This window comes from Lemur catta, chromosome 18, assembly GCF_020740605.2.
Source record: "Lemur catta isolate mLemCat1 chromosome 18, mLemCat1.pri, whole genome shotgun sequence".
Taxonomy (NCBI): Eukaryota; Metazoa; Chordata; class Mammalia; order Primates; family Lemuridae; genus Lemur; species Lemur catta.
In genome coordinates, this window is record NC_059145.1 from 38,708,697 (window position 1) to 38,726,017 (window position 17,321).

At 39.8% G+C, this 17,321-nt stretch overlaps 1 protein-coding gene across 5 annotated transcripts in view; it reads right to left on the minus strand.

The window, feature by feature from the left end:
- Nucleotides 1-17,321, minus strand: part of RBM6 (RNA binding motif protein 6) — a 97,179-nt gene that overhangs the window by 49,612 nt on the left and 30,246 nt on the right. For 4 of the 5 annotated variants that reach the window (XM_045530188.1, XM_045530186.1, XM_045530187.1 and 1 more), the window contains one exon: nt 8,723-8,796. The exons of the other annotated variant lie outside the window; for it this stretch is intronic. In XM_045530188.1, the coding sequence (XP_045386144.1) occupies nt 8,723-8,796 (74 nt within the window). The remainder of the gene's footprint in view (nt 1-8,722; nt 8,797-17,321) is intronic. 5 annotated transcript variants of the gene reach the window in all.

Here is a 17,321-nt window from a genome sequence, read left to right on the forward strand (position 1 = left end):
ATTTCCATACTAGATTTAAAGACTTTTACAACAACTGAGATATAATTCACATACCATAAAATCCACCATTTTAAAGTATATACAATTCATTGGCTTTAGTATATTCATAGGGTTGGTCAACTATCACTACTATCTAATTCCAGAATATTTTCATCATCCCAGAAAGAGACCCTGTTCTACCAGCAATCACTCCCAAACCCCTCCTGCTCTCGCCCAAAAGCCCTGACCCCTTACCTGTGCTTAGTAACCACTAATCTGCTTTCTATGATAGACCACTTCTTCTCCTACATATTTTCCTTTGGAAATAGAATTTAAACAGATTAAACATAAATTTCACTTGGTCACAGATTTTGGTAATATAGATATCACTAGTATATAACATGAGCATTACAAATCTCACCATGTGAGATTAAAAATAATTATTCTTTACCTATTGCTTTTCTTCAGGTAAAAAAAAAAAAACACAAAACTAAAAAAAAATAATAATTATTATTCTTGCCAGGCACAGTGGCTCATGCCTGTAATTGGGAGGTCAAGGTGAGAGGACTGCTTGAGGCCAGGAGTTCAGGACCAGCCTGATCAACATAGTGAGACCTTGTCTCTACAAAAAATTTAATAATTATCTGGTTGAGGTGGCATAAGCCTGTAGTCTCAGCTACTTAGAGCACCTCTCATAATTAGAGAGCCTGAGATATGGCAAAACCAGGGGCTGGTTATCGGAGCTTAGGGTTTTAAAGCCACAGGCTAGATTTCCAGCATGGTCTAACCATACTGCATGTGATACTGTCTCCAGCTCTTTCTCTCTCTCTCTCTTTTTTTAAAATAAATTTTATATTTACTTAGTGGAATCCTCTATAACTATTAAAATTACATAGAAGAATATTCAATAACATGAAGAGATATTGCTAGCAAGTTGAGTTATAATACAATATGTACAGTATGATTCTATTCTGATTTTTTATTATTTTTATTTTTTATTATATCAGAATATTAAGGAGTATAAACACTTTAGTCAGCTCTTTCTCTTGGGAGAATTTTAAGATTTGAAGATTAAGGCAGTAGAAACTCCTAGGGATGCCTGGAAGCAGTCCCCTGACAATCAGACCCAATCAACAGGCTAAATGAGAAGTATTGTTGATGGAGAAAAAAAAAATTCCCCTGGGCACTGTCACTAAATCCTCTTCTAGCCAAGTATTTACTTCATTAAGCCAAGACCAGAGCTGCTATAATTTAAGACTTTCTTGTTCCAGTCAGATAAGAAATTATTGTGATAACAACAAACATGCACTCAATATTCATTGCATACCAGGCCCAGTTCTATTAATAATCACCTTATATGCATTAACTAACTCATTTAATCCCTAAGGGTAGCCAGGTAAGGTGGCTCAATGCCTGTAATCCTAGCACTCTGGGAGGCTGAAGCAAGAGAATTGCCTGAGGTCAGGAGTTCAAGACCAGTCTGAGCAAGAGTGAGACCCCATCTCTACTAAAAACAGAAAAATCAGTCCCAGCTACTCAGGAGGCTGAAGCAGGAGGATCGCCTGAGCCCAAGAATTTGAGGCTGTAGTGAGCTATGATGATGCCACTGCGCTCTACTTAGGGTGACAGAGCGAGATTCTTGTCTCCAGGAAAAAAAAAAAAAAATCCCTAAAGGTATGTGAGGACACTAAAATACAGAGAGGTTAAACCACCTGCCCAAGTTACAAAGTGTAAGTGACAGAGCTGAGATGCAACCCCAGGTAGTCTGCTTCCAGAGTACTATTACATTTTACTGCCTCACGTCCACTCAAGTCTCAATCACAGGGTAAGTAACCAAAATGCATAATCAAATCACCAATCCTTAAATTCACTTTTAATTTTCCTGAATACCACAACTCTCCTGAGAGTGAGAATCTTCAATAACCCTTGGTTTACACTCATTTTACAATACATTTTCCCCTGTTTCCACCAATACCTCTCCTGAGGGCAATCAGGTGAAGGTAGTGAAACTGAAGTTTCCAGATGACTCAAGTCACAAGTTACACAAGTGAGCTCTAGCAGGGATACCAAATTCTCCTCAGTGAAGTAGTTTTGGAGTAAGGGATGTTTAGGTAACATTACAACCTTCCAGGTATTTACACAGATTATTGTTTTTATTACTTGGAATGCACAGAATTTAAGTATGAAGTGTTTCAGACAGTATTATGTCATTACTACCAACTTAAGTTTCCAACAAAATGGGACTTTATCAATTTTTTCCACCATAGCCTCATAAATGGTCTTCCCATTCCTAAGAACATAAGCTTTCCCTAGTGTTCTAACTTTAATCCACATTTAATTTAAAATCACATTTAAGATTTGGCTTCATTTACATACCTTCACAAACTCCCTGGCCATCCTGGTATCTTCAGTAACCCAAACTTTCTTAACTTTGTTGACACACACACAACAAATACTATTTCATAAAACTTAATGTATTCCATAGCCTTCATTCCCCACACTAGAAAAAGAATTTTCATGTTAGATGATAACTATATCCTTTTCCTTGCACTTAGAAACTCAGGCTAATCCTATCATACAGAAAGTTGAATAAAAATTCCAAAGAAATGAATTCCTCTCCCAGTGCAAACTTTTTTTATAGTTAATAATAATTATATATATATATCAAAATAGCTAGAAGAAAAGAATTGTAATGTAGCCAACAAAAAAAAATGTCTTGAGGTGATGAATATCCCAATTAGCCTGATTTGACCAATACATATTATATACATGTATCAAAATACCACAAGTACCCCCAAAATATGTACAGCTATGATATATTAATAAAAAATATAATACAATTTTTTTTAAAAAGGAAAAAAAAAGTCATTACAAGACAACTTAAGCAAAAGGAAGGTAAAGGATCACCTAAAGCTAGAGAATTTAATGCCAGCAAAGGATGGTTTAATAATTTTAGAAAGAGGTTTGGCTTAATAAATGCCAGAGCAATCTTTTATAAGGGCATTTTAGTGAATATTTGGCCAAATAGGAACAGGCAACAAACACCACACTAGCAAATCTGAGAAAATAAAATGCTAATTCCTGCAGACCAAATGCCAACAGTTTGGAAGAGCTAGTACACTCTCAAGTGGGCAACCACTGAAAGAGATTGATACTTTAACACAGTGCTTCTTACTCCCCTCCCCAAGTTCCAGTGCAACAGCACATGCAACAAAAGGAGATGATATTCACCCTCAATACCCAGGGACTTGGACAACAAAGAAAGCCAAGCACATATGACACTGCTAGAAATACATTTCCTAGCAGGGATGGGATCAAAGGCTCTGCCTCACAGTGTTCGCTGGCTGCCCTCTTCTCCTAGACATAGATGGTAATGGGGTAGGCTAACAAACTCATACCTTCATAATACCTGTCAGGAACTACTTCCCCACACAGACAGCTGCTGGCTAAGTCATGCCCTGACGAGTCCCCCTGGCCACAATACTTAGTACTGCTGCAGAGCATCCTGTTTTTGACACTTTCAGGTAGGCACTGGGAAAGGGCTAAAGGGACCTTGGTTATCATCCTGAGCAAGCTCACTAAGGCACACATAACCCACAATATTTGACAAAGGAGGATGGTAGAAGGCTCCTTTATTCCCATCCCCTAGACCTACAAGTATCAGTCAATGATAAAACACATTTTACATCAAGAGTTAGAACAGCAAAGAGTTACAAAAAACTCAACCCAAAGCATTTCACAAAAACCTCCTCAAAAGCATACACATACATTTGGGCTCTACTAAGAGGTGCCCAGCAGATCCTCATGACTCAGAATCTGTACCAATTTGATCTGTAAGTAAAACGTGGAGGAAAGGATAATGCATGAATAGACACTTCATCTTCCATAAATATTAATACTTTATTAATATATAAATAAATATTAACACTTTATTCACTCTGAGGAGTCAGGACTTCTTTCCTCCTTCCTATGTCTTTCCTAAGATTCTTAACTACTGTGTCATAAGGAGCTTAATCCATTTCCTTAAAGAATTAGTTTTAATAAACTCTAGATATAAAAATAAATTTATTTCCTAGAATTATGATTGGAAATCACTTGATATGTGGAGAAGGGAGAAGGGAGAGAAGGAAGTACATGATCACCTAATTTCAAATGCTTACCAAGTGCCCGACACTATGCTGAATATTCTGCAGACATTATTCACCAAGAGTCACTACTCAAATGTAATGTCACGCCTCAAGAAACTTTCCTAACCACTCCCATCTAAAATTGCCCACATCATGCATGCTCTCAATACCCTGTTTCATTTTCTTTGTAGCACTTAGACTATCAGATATTACATTATTTTTAATTAGTCTACTTGTTTATGCTGTCTTCTCCCATTAAAGTAAACTCACATAGTTGGTCTTGTTCACTGTAGTATCCTTGGCACGTAGAAAGGTACCTGGCAAGTGACACTGATGCACACAAAAAAAACAGAAAGGTGCCTGGCTGCCCCTGGCACACAGCTGGTACTCATGAATGAACGATCCCATTTAGTCCATAGGAGGGCTCCATGAGATACTGGGAACAGAGGGAACTGAGGGTGAGGGAGGTTAAGAAACTTACCAATGGAAACCCAGCTAGGAAGTAACATCTGACTCCAGAAGTGGAACTCCTCTTTTCTATGTTATAGTACCTAAGTACAAAAATTTCCCTGGCAATCTGATTCTCAAAATTGTTCCCATCAAAATGATTTGTACACACCCTGAATTGTGGTAAAGAATGCTGATTTGCTCATGAAGTTTATGTGGTTCAGCAAAAGAAGATTCTGTTGTGTGGCAGTGTCAGCAGTCTATCCTATGACTAGTGGAAGAATAAAAATCTAGGAAATGGGGTTGACTGAATAAGGATACAGAAGATGTCTTATTAAGGAATAAGTCCAGTGAATACTTCAAAATGAGATGAGACAAAAATTTGGAATTTGAGATAACACCCTATGGAATCCATGAATACCATATAATCTTTCTATTTTTTTTTTTTTTTAAAGAAAGGGTCTCGCTGTATTGCCCAGGCTAGAATGCAGTGGCTATTCATAGGCATGATCCCACTGTTAATCAGCACAGGAGTTCTGATCTGCTCCATTTCTGGCCTGCACCAGCAGTTCAACCCTCCTTAGGCAACCTGGTGGTCCCCCACTCCTGGGAGGTCACCGTACTGATAACGAACTTAGTACAGACACCCAATCAGCATAACACACTATAGTCCAGAATTCCTGAGCTCGGCCTCCCAAGTAGCTGGAACTATAGGTGAAAGCCATCATGTCCAGCTCTGTTTTTTTACTAAGTGTGAGATTATAAAGGTCCTGGAAAGTAGAAGCTATCTCTTAATTGCATTCATGAACACAGCAACACATGGTACCCTGTGCATAAGGATGACTACCTGTCAAGACACTATTTCACACCTGGAAAAATACTGGCCCTACTCCTGCTTTATTCTAGTGTCCTATTCACTGGACAGGGGTCATTCATCAGGGATCTGAAAGCCCTAAGAGTTTTCAAAGAATAGCTAGGTGAGAGATGTCTACAAGCCACCTCTCAATGCCATTTGCGTAAATGAGCATTTCTCCAGATGTTGCTCCAACAGAAAATCTGCCTAAGGATAAGCCTTGTTTTTAAAGAAGGCTGCCCTCATTCTAATTGACACTACTCTGTTAGGGGGCTGGATAGCTTAGACAGGATTTTTTGTTGGGATACAAGGAAGAGGCAGTTAAGAGACAATGTTGATGTTTTAAAGATCAAAGATTAAATAGCTCTGAGGCTGGGCGTGGTGGATCACGCCTGTAATCCTAGCACTCTGGGAGGCAGAGGCGGGAAGATTGCTTGAGCTCAGGAGTTCGAGACCAGCCTGAGCAAGAGCGAGACCCCGTCTCTACTAAAAATAGAAAAGAAATTATCTGGACAACTAAAAATATATACATAAAAAAATTAGCCAGGCATGGTGGCGCATGCCTGTAGTCCCAGCTACTTGGGAGGCTGAGGCAGTAGGATCGCTTAAGCCCAGGAGTTTGAGGTTGCTGTGAACTAGGCTGATGCCACAGCACTCTAGCCCGAGCAACAGAGACTCTGTCTCAAAAAAAAAAAAAAAAGACCAGCCTCAGCAAGAGTGAGACCTCATCTCTACTAAAAATAGAAAAATTAGCTGGGCGTCATGAAAAATGCCTGTAGTCCCAGCTACTCAGGAGGCTGAGGCAGGAGGATTGCTTCAGCCCAGGAGTTTAAGGCTGCAGTGAGCTACGATGATACCAGTGCACTCTACCCCGGGCAACACAGTAAGACTTTGTCTCAAAAAAACAAAAACAAACAAAAAAAACCCCACAATAGCTCTGATAAAAAGCAACACCACTCATCACTCTAGGAGAAATACATAGCTGGAAGAATGGTTCAAAGGAGATGGCATATGCCATGGTTCCCCCATTTATATTTCCACTATTCACAGTATTTAGTACAGTAGCAATGGACTTAATGACTATTCACCAATAAGAACAAGTTGCTTTTCTCAAATTTGGACAGATTGTCAGAATGGAATCAACCATAAGCATACATATTGAAAGCTTTATTCTTCTCTCCAAAATTGGCAGGTAGCAGTTTCTGACACATAATCAGCACAGTTGTCCCCTAACATCGATAGTAGATTGGTCCCAGGACCCCCCCAAAGATATGAAAATCCAAGGATGCTCAAGTACCATATATAAAATGGTATAGTATTTGCATATAACCTACATACATCCTCCTAAGTACTTTAAATCATCGCTGGAGTGGTTTTTTTTGTTTTGTTTTGTTTTGTTTTGTTTTGAGACAGAGTCTCGCTTTGTTGCCCGGGCTAGAGTGAGTGCCGTGGCATCAGCCTAGCTCACAACAACCTCAAACTCCCGGGCTTAAGCGATCCTACTGCCTCAGCCTCCCGAGTAGCTGGGACTACAGGCATGCGCCACTATGCCCAGCTAATTTTTTCTATATAGATTTTTAGCTGTCCAAATCATTTCTTTCTATTTTTTTTGGTAGAGACGGGGTCTCACTCTTGCTGAGGCTGGTCTCGAACTCCTGAACTCGAGCGATCCACCCGCCTCAGCCTCCCAGAGTGCTAGGATTATAGGCGTGAGCCACCGCGCCCGGCCACTGGAGTGTTTATAACACCAAATACAATGTAAATGCTATATAAATAGTTGTTAAGTATATTGTTTGTATTGTTTTCTATTGTTGTATTGCTTTTCCCACCCCACTTACAGATGGGGTCTTGCTACATTGCCCAGGCTTGACTCAAACTTCTGGGCTCAAGCAATCCTACTGCCTCAGCCTCCCAAGTAGCTGGGACTATAGGCATACACCACCACGTCCAGCTTATATTGTTATTTTTTATTGTTTTTTTCCCCGAATAATTTCAATTAGCAGTTGGTTGAATCTGTAGATTGGGAACCTGTGGATACAGAGGGCTGACTATATACATTTGTTAAATGTCTGATTCAATAATAGACACTGAACAGTCAATGAGAACTCTATTATAAAGTTAAGGGGATATGGTCCTGATCTAGTCATTCTCTGAGGATCTGACAGTTCTTTGATTTTTTAAATTTTATTTACTTTTTTAAGACATCAGACATATTAGAATGATAGTTCTTAATGCTACTAACAAGGAGTAAGGATACATCAAAAGTTTTCTCTAATAGTGCTTGACTCCAAAGCATTTAGAGTATGGCCTCTCCATAATCATAAGGAGAGAACATGGCCAAAGAAGGGAAAAGTAAGTGTAATGAGCCATGCTGAGTGGAACAAAGCTGATGGAAGGGCTATAAAAGAGGAAGAGTTCTCACGTATTAACTATTTTTCTCTGGCAGAGCCTTCTTTTAAAATTCTGGGCTCACTGTATTTCACACTCTTAAGTATAGGCAGTGGGTACATAAAAATCAAGCTATATCCCTAAACTTCTTTTTCCCATTTTACAATGGAGGAACTAAGACAACTCAAAGAAAACTACTTTCCCCAAGGAAACACCATGACAAGAAAGATTCTACCAATTTAGTAAATCCTCCCAAAACTACCAGGCAGGGTTCAATTAAAGACACAGATGACAATTCTAGGTGGCAAACTGAATAACTCCAGATGGTTCAAACATAAGGTAAGTACAGATTCAGATTCACCAGCTCTGACTATATGCAGCCAAGAAATTGAGTATGCAATTCCAATTGGCAAAGAACAATGATGAATGCAATAGATACAAACAATCTACTCCTCTCTCTTCCCTAATGGCTCTCTTTCAAAAGTAGTCCATACAGTCAGGACCTGAGTGCCACAGGAGTCGCCATCAGTGGTCTTCACCCTAGGTCTGGATGTAACTATTGACCTAGAATTCTTGTGCCCAGCAGATCCTTGGGATCACAGACAATCAGGCAGGATCCCCATCTCAATCACACTCCAAAAGGAAGCACTCCAGACCTGTCTTTCTTCCCCCTCATCTGCTGTCTTTGGAATTTAGTCAGAATGCAACTGGGCTAGTTTTTAAAATACACTCTGTGCCCATTAATTCTTTTAGAAAGTTTCCCAGCCTTTTTAAAAGCTTTTCCTCACAACCTTGTATTGGTTGGAACGTGGTCTGTTCCTAAGATAGATTTCTTGTACCTTTCCAAAGTGAAATCATTTGAAACCCTCCCTCCCCATACATAAAAAATATATCCTTCCAGCATCATTTGACCGAAGTATAAAGCAACCTGGTTGGCCTCCATGCATCCGATGGCATCTTCCAAGAGTGAAAACTCCACGCAGACATAGCCATAGTCGTAACCTGGGGACAGCATTTAAATACAGACGGGAGTGGTGTTAGTGCCTTGCAAACACAAAAGACACACTTAAATCCCCTGTTTCTGAACCCCTTAAACAAAAGCCCTCCCAACTAGGCCCTCCCTCCGCTACACTAGGCAAAGTTGCTAGCCTAAACAGGAAAAAGTACTGAAGGAAAGTCTGGATGTTTCTGGACTTTGAGATTTATTCCAAGTGGCTTTTTCTATTAACCAAGAAGATCCTTTGCCCTCTTTAGCACTGGTGATCTGCTGAGGGTGCCCCAGAATAGGGTAATCCCACAGAAAGTTCATGTGGGGACCAGAAACATTTTAACCACAGGCTGAATCTTCTGGAAAAACAAAGTCAACAAGAACAAGAAAGTATCTGAAAAAAAAAAGGTATCCCAACAGAAGGAAAAGCAATTATCCCAAGGCTATGCTAATAGTCACCACTTTTTAAGCAGAAACCACCTTCAAAGACAGAAGTGCTGACAGATTGAGGCAACTATTGTGTTTGGATACCACAGGCGGCTTCTGGTTGGCAGGGGACAGACCAATTCAGGTCTCCTCTTTTTTTCCTTGTTTCAACTCAAGTCATAAACCAGCTAAAATCTTTACAGAAGGAAGAAGGTGTCAAAGCATAAATAAGTACAAATAGCTGGGTCCAAAATTATGCTTATGCACAAAGACTGGCAGTGGGGCAGGCTGGGGGAAAGACAGCAGTTGTTAGCAATCAGTACACGTTTAAGAACTGTATATACCATTAAAGTTATAAAATACCCATCACCTTACTCCTGAGCAACTGTTACTTGCAGCACAGGCCTCAGGCTCTCATGACCCATGGAAAGTCACGGGATTTACAGGCTGCTGAACTCTAATATTAACCCATCCTATTATTTCCCTGATACTGCCACCATGTGACTACACTTGTCAATGCAATGCTCCACAAATGGTTTCCATGCTTCCTCCACTGCCTCACAGGATAAATCAGCTCATCTCTAGAAGTGACGCTGTACAGATGCAACAGCAAGAAAAAGATATGATTTGTTCAGATGAGAAATAAAACTCAAGAAAGAAAAACAACACAAAACCTATGATAATTTTGAACACAAAGTATATATTAATATAACAATAGGAAACTGGTATCATCACCGAATCAAGCTATCAAAGGTCAAAAAAATTAGAGCAACAGAAAAGTGTAACTGTAAAAACATACCAAATTTGGTAAAATGAGTTGGATTCCTTATCACATGGAATGAATGGCCTAAAATGTTTATTATAATATAGTAAGCTTTGATTTTAGACTTGTTAAATACTCCAAGTTCACTATGAAATGTTACAATAGTATAGGTTGACTCTTGCTTTGAGTTTTGGAAAATGATCAGAAAGAAGAAACAAAAGCTACTAGAACTAGCATCACCTTAGGTTGAAAAAGCACCTTATGCTCATTTTCTATCATAATTTCACAGATTTGACTAATATGGATTAAAACTAACCCCTCCAAACTCTGTTTAAACTTACCACAAAATCAGTCTCCTCTGCTTAGTAACTCTTTGAAGAAATAAAAGTACTTTAGAGAAACAGTGTACATATTTGTACATATTCTATTAATGATGGAAATTATTTTGTTCCTTAATTCCTTTCCAGTGGACTTTTTGACCAAACTCAGTGAATCCCTGATACATAAAGTAGTCTGCATTTTGTAAAGGGCTCTGAATATTCTTGAGAAACAATATAGAATAGCAGAAGGAACTGCCTGTTAGCACAAAATATCTACTGCAAACACTCAAATGCATGTCCACAATCAGAAAGAATTAGCCATGGAACAAGCAGATGTACTCTCGAGTGCACTGATTACCTTTACAGAACATATCAAAGGAGTGCCCAAGGTGTGTGGAAAGCAACCCTCTCCATAGCTGCCACGATGAAAAACATGGGGAACTAACATCAAATTGGCAAAGCCCTAAGTTCGTTTTCTGTGCTTAAAGAAGTAACCTCTAAAGGAGCACACAATCTATGGACAGAGAAAGAGAGAAGATTCATGACAACGTTCATACTTTACTAAAGGACAAATAGACAATGATACTAAAGTTACTAGGAGGAAAAGATACAGTCAATAGGAGACATTATGAGTATCTAATAGCATCTCTATACATCAACCCTGCAATACTATATGTTGAGACAATGTATTTCAGATTTAATATGATATTCACAAGCCCAACAGTCAATTTCTTCTGCATGAAACCCTAGCTATCAGACAAGAATAAAAATTTGGCCAGGCGCGGTGGCTCATGCCTGTAATCCTAGCCCTCTGGGAGGCCAAGGCGGGTGGATCGCTCAAGGTCAGGAGTTCGAGACCAGCCTGAGCGAGACCCCCGTCTCTACTAAAAATAGAAAGAAATTATCTGGCCAACTAAAATATATATAGAAAAAAAAATTAGCTGGGCATGGTGGCACATGCCTGTAGTCCCAGCTACTCGGGAGGCTGAGGCAGTAGGATCGCTTAAGCCCAGGAGTTTGAGGCTGCTGTGAGCTAGGCTGACGCCACGGCACTCACTCTAGCCCAGGCAACAAAGTGAGACTCTGTCTCAAAAAAAAAAAAAAAAAAAAAGAAACAAAAATTTAAGGTTTAACTATTAATATACTAACACTTTAAAAAAATGTTTTTTTAAAGTACCCAATCTTAGGCAGGGCGCAGTGATTCACACCTGTAATCCTAGCACTCTGGGAGGCTGAGGCGGGAGGATCGTTTGAGCTCAGGAGTTGGAGACCAGTCTGAGCAAGAGCGAGACCCGTCTCTATTAAAAATAGAAAAATTAGCCAGGCATCATGGTGCACACCTGTAATCTCAGCTAGCCAGGAGGCAGAGGCAGGAGGATCGTTTGAGCCCAGGAGTTTGAGGTTGCAGTGAGCTATGATCACGCCACTGTACTCTAGCCTGGGCAACAAAGTGAGACACTGTCTCCAAAGAAAATAAAAAATAAAAAGTAAATTTAAAAAACAAATAAAATAAATAAAAAATACCCAATCTTGAACCCAGGCATTTTGTTTGTTAAAGACTCATGCTTATACCATAAAGAATTTCAGCAATTGCCAAAATAGACAATGATACTAAGTAATATTTACATAGAACTTACTGGTTGGTACAAAGCTCTATTCTAAACACTTCATATACACTGATTTAATCCTCACAAGACCACCGTGTGAGGTAAATAATTTTTTTCTTATTTTTTCTCAGACTTAAGCCAGTTTATATGAGGTCAATGTTATCAACCTCATTTTACCCATGAAGAAATAGGCAAAGAGAGGGTAAACAATTTGCTCAAATTAACAAAGTAAGTACCAATACTGAGCTTTAAACCCAGGCAGTCCATATTTAAATTAATGTTGTTACCCAGTACTCTGTATAGCCTCTCACCCTTTAGTAAGATCACACACTGATTTAAATAATCTGAATTCCAAACTCTACAAAGCCCAGTCACAGAAAGGGTCCACAAGCCTGAGCACATCTAAACCCTTAGCCTGAGCACATCTAAACCCTTGTTAAGAAATATAATAACAAGCCTAGCTAAGAAATATTGAAATTAGCAGTACAACAGTTACTCCTATTTTAAAATATCTATAGCAAAACCATCATGAGTAGGCCTGAGTGTACAAATTAGAATGCATTCACTCTCAGGAACTGACTATACTGGCTCCCCAAATTTTTCTGAAAAAGACAAAAACTATAAAGTCTTGTTGTAAATGATAGCTATAAAAAATTATATAGCAATATGGAAAGATGCTTGATACAGTATATTTTAAAAGCTTTAAAACTGAATGCATGCTGGTGGCACATGCCTGTAGTCCCAGCTACTCAGGAGGCTGAGGCAGAAGAATTGCTTGAGCCCGGGAGTTTGAGGTTGCTGTGAGCTAGGCTGACGCCACGGCACTCTAGCCCGGGCAACAAAGTGAGACTCTGTCTCAAAAAAAAAAAAAAAAAATACAGAAAAAAGTAAAAATGAATGTATGCTTATAGAGAATTATATAAAATGTGTATAGAAAAGAGAACTTGGCAGGGCGCGGTGGCTCACGCCTGTAATCCCAGCACTCTGGGAGGCCAAGGCGAGTGGATCGCTCGAGGTCAGGAGTTCGAGACCAACCTGAGCAAGAGCGAGACCCCGTCTCTACTAAAAATAGCAAGAAAATTATATGGACAACTAAAAATATATACAGAAAAAATTAGCCGGGCATGGTGGCGCATGCCTGTAGTCTCAGCTACTCGGGAGGCTGAGGCAGTAGGATCGCTTAAGCCCAGGAGTTTGAGGTTGCTGTGAGCTAGGCTGATGTCACGGCACTCACTCTTAGCCCGGGCAACAGAGCGAGATTCTGTCTCAAAAAAAAAAAAGAAAAGAGAACTAGAATTAAATACAGTGAAATTGCATCTAACTCAGAGGTTAGAGACAAAAGTTAGCTTGTGAGATAAAAACAAGGCACTGTCAAAATCATACTTGAAGACCCCAAGGTGAAGAACAACATACCATCTTTCAATATAGGTTAAGTCCAACATTGCCAGTTTTTCCTCCAGCGTTGCAACAGATCACTTTTCCTTTTGTTGACACCAGATGAAGAGGTTGGCTTGCATTTAAGGGCCATAAGGTGTGAAAAATATATCACTTTAAATAACAGTATCATAGCCAGCACCGTGAATGCTCACTCAGAGAAACTTGGAAAGGGAGACCAACTGAAGCCATAGTCAAGTCTCATCCTCACCTCCCATGCTCACTCCCTGAGAGGGAAAACAGGATGTGGGTATGAGGAGGGGGGGATAGGGTTCAAGTAAGCATAGGTGAATATACAAAAATCTGCAAATGCATGTAATGCAACACAACTGTATACCAAAATGATTACAGGGGTTGTATTGCTATAGAAGGATAATCAGGGATTTTCTTTATTTGCCAAATGTAATTTTATAATTCACAGAAAAGGCATAGAAGATATTCCAACCAGAGACCTAAATATTCTGAAACCAATCAACCAAACTTGCATTCAGACTTGTTAGCAACCATTTGGAATCAAGATGGTAAGCTCAGTGTTAAGAGTCCCAAAGGCAGACTTTTACTGAAGACAGTAATAAAAAGTCTGCTTTTTTCTTTCTCTTTATTTGAGACAGTCTCCCTCTGTCGCCCTGACTAGAGTGTAGTGGCATCATTGTAGCTTACAGCAACATCAAAACTCCTGGGCTCAAGCAATCCTCCTGCCTCAGCCACCACTACAGGTGTACACCACGATGCCCCACTGATTTTTCTATTTTTTGTAGAGAAGGGTCTTGCTCTTACTGAGGCTGGTCTCAAACTCCTGACCTCCAGCAATCCTCCCACCTTGGACTCCCAGAGTGCTAGGATTACAGGCGTAAGCCACCACACCAGGCTGGGGGCGAGGGGGATCATGATTTTAAAGGACATAGGCAGGGAAGAGATGGGCTTTATTTTACTGGTATCTTTAAGAGAAAAGAAAACACAGCTTTTTATCTCTAAACAAGGAATATTATTTCTGTGAGAACAAGGCATTATGAATATAAAAAGCACCATGAAAAATCTTAATAGAGATCCAAGAGGGCTTAGTTCTATAGGTCCTGTTTTCCTAATTCTATTTCATTGGGAATATAGGTTTTAGGTTTTTAGAAGTAAAATATTGTCAAGTTAGAGATTTTAGCAAAAACCAAAACAGAATTGATCCAGGTATCTGAATTCCTGTCAGTAGGAATAACACAACATAAGGAGGCCTGTGTGCAAGATTTCCAACAGATACTGTGCTCTGTTAAAACCTCAAGTGAATATGCACCTGGCAACTTTCATTATGAAAATTAGTAAAATATCTAACTTATATGTCAAACTACCATCTGGGAAGAATGGAATTGGTCCACATGAAATCCATCACTTTGACATCATATAAACACTTTCAATTCTCTCCCCTTCAGCTATACATATAAGGATTGCTGGTTTACAATAAAATAAATGAAACAAGGAAGATATACACTGGTGATTACTTGCTAAATTTTTGAAAACTGCATGATTCTATTTTATTTAATTCTCCATCTGAGCCAACTGGTTTTTTAAAGAAAAAATGTTTTGGGGGGGGTTGTTTTTTTTATTTTTATTTTTTTTTAATTTCTTTTTTCTATTAAATTTTTAAAATTCTTTTGTGTACCTCTTTTGCCCCTCACAAGGCAAGAATATTTAAATAAAAAATGATGTTTGGTTTTTATTTTTAAAGTCCAAAATTAACCCCAGGGTCACTTTCATCCTGATGATGGTTCTCTGGAACCAGGATAACATTTATTAGGAAACTCTCACCATTATTCAATTTATTTCAATTCCACTGGCAGTAATGATGTTATGTGAGCACAGTGGAGGACAGTGTCCTTGTCCCTGAGAGAGTTTAATCTAATGGAAGAGTCATGACAAGTACAAATAGGCATAGACCACCTTGAGATGCTATGTAAGTAAGTCTAAAGGGGAGTAATAAATCTTCAAAGAGCCAGTGATCTCTTTCAATTTTTGTTCACTTAAAAAAAAAAAAAAAAAACCCTGCAGAGCAACCATCAGGAGTAAGAGAAGAACTGCTGCAGATCTGCTTTTCCCCAGGCAAGAACACTTCAGCCTTGCAGGAAAGATGGTGCAGTCATGGCAGAAAGATCAGCGAGGAGAAGAGCAATATCTGCCCACACAGAAAGGTGATACTAAAACAACAGAGGTCCCAGGTTAGGGAATGGGGTCTTCTTTTCATTTCTGTATCCCCAACCCTGGCATAATACCTAGCATACAACACTGCTCAGTCAATGCCATGTCAATTACAATGAGCATCATCACTGGTGCAACACACAAGGAAAGTAACTTCTACAGTTCTGTACATATGCAGAAGCTACACCATGTAATCTCAGTCAAGTCACATCTCTCTGGGCCTGGGTTATCCCACATGCAAAGCAGTCATGATGGTAACACTCCTTTGAAGGGTGGTTTCAGGGATGCAATGAAATAATGTATTTCAGCACCTCTGTGGCTCTATTATGAAGCACTCTATTTGAAAGCATTATCAGGGACCAACAATAAGACAGCTGCTTCTGTGTCAACTGCTTCTCAAATATTCGCCAATATTAACATTTTTGCAGCTGAAAGGCTAACTTGACTGATTTCTAGTATACACTGAGAATGTATCTGCTTCCCCCCATAGGTCACAAAGCTATTTTCATTTTGACTAGAAAGAAAAATATCACCCATATACATTTTTTCCCCACTGCCTCAGCCCAGGTACAAAGGGGAACATTCGACAAAGATAATAGTTTCTGAGCTGGAAGTTGCTCAGAACAAGAGCAAATCACATTGGCCCAGCCACTCACCTATCCAGAAGTGAAGCAGCATCCAGAGAAGGATAAGATAACTGGCATTATGTAAGACTCGAAATTTGACCAGATCATGAGCCAAGGTACACAAGGCTAATACTGCAGAGATGGGTGTACAGCAACCCCACTGGGCCACTTATGCCCTGTAACAGACAACTAACACCCACCTAAAGGCACTAGATATGGGCTGAATCCAGCTTTGGGGTCCCCATCTTTGGTATCATAGAAAGACATTTGGTCTTTGTCCCAGGTTCCTGGCACAGAGCTCCTAAAACTCTTGGAATTTCCTAAGTGATAAGGGTGATAAGAGTCCTTTCATTCTAATGAGACAACTCTTGGCAGGCCCCTAGATAGCTTCAGGATGAGGGCTGAACACCAGAAAGACCAAGCCTTGATCGGAAGTTTAAAGCATTCAGCACCACCCCTCATCTTCTGGGGAATGGAGAGGGGCTTGAGCCAATCATCCGTGGGCAATGATTTAATGAACTGTGCCTGCATAATGAGGCCTCCATAAAAGCCTCTACACAACAGGGCTCAGGGAGCTTCCAGGTTATTGAACACATCCACATGCTGAGAAGGTGTCACACCCCAACTCCATAGAATAGAGGCTCCTACACTCAGGATCCTTCTGGACTTTGCCCTATGTAAACCTCCTCATCTGGCTGATTTGCATGCTTTATAATAAACTGATAATCATAAGTGTTGCCCTGAGTTTTGTGAGCTGTTCTAGCAAATTACTGAACCTGAAAGGGGAGATTATGGGAACCTCCAACTTTGTAGACAAGTCAGACAGAAGTGTAGGTAATCTTGGGACCCAATACCTGCAAATGGTGTCTGAAGTAAGGGCAGTCTTGTGGTACTAAGCCCTTAAACCTGTGGAGTCTGAGGCTAACTCCAGACAGTTAGTTGTCAGAACTGGATTGAACTGTAGGACACCCAGTTGTTGTCAGAATTGACTGGTGTCGGCTAGGTGCAGTGGCTCACACCTGTAATCCTAGCACTGTGGAGGCCGAGGCGGGTGGATCGCTCAAGGTCAGGAGTTCGAGACCAGCTCTGAGCAAGAGCGAGACCCTATCTCTACTAAAAACAGAAACAAATTAGCTGGCCAACTAAAATATATATATAGAAAAAATTAGCTGGGCATGGTGG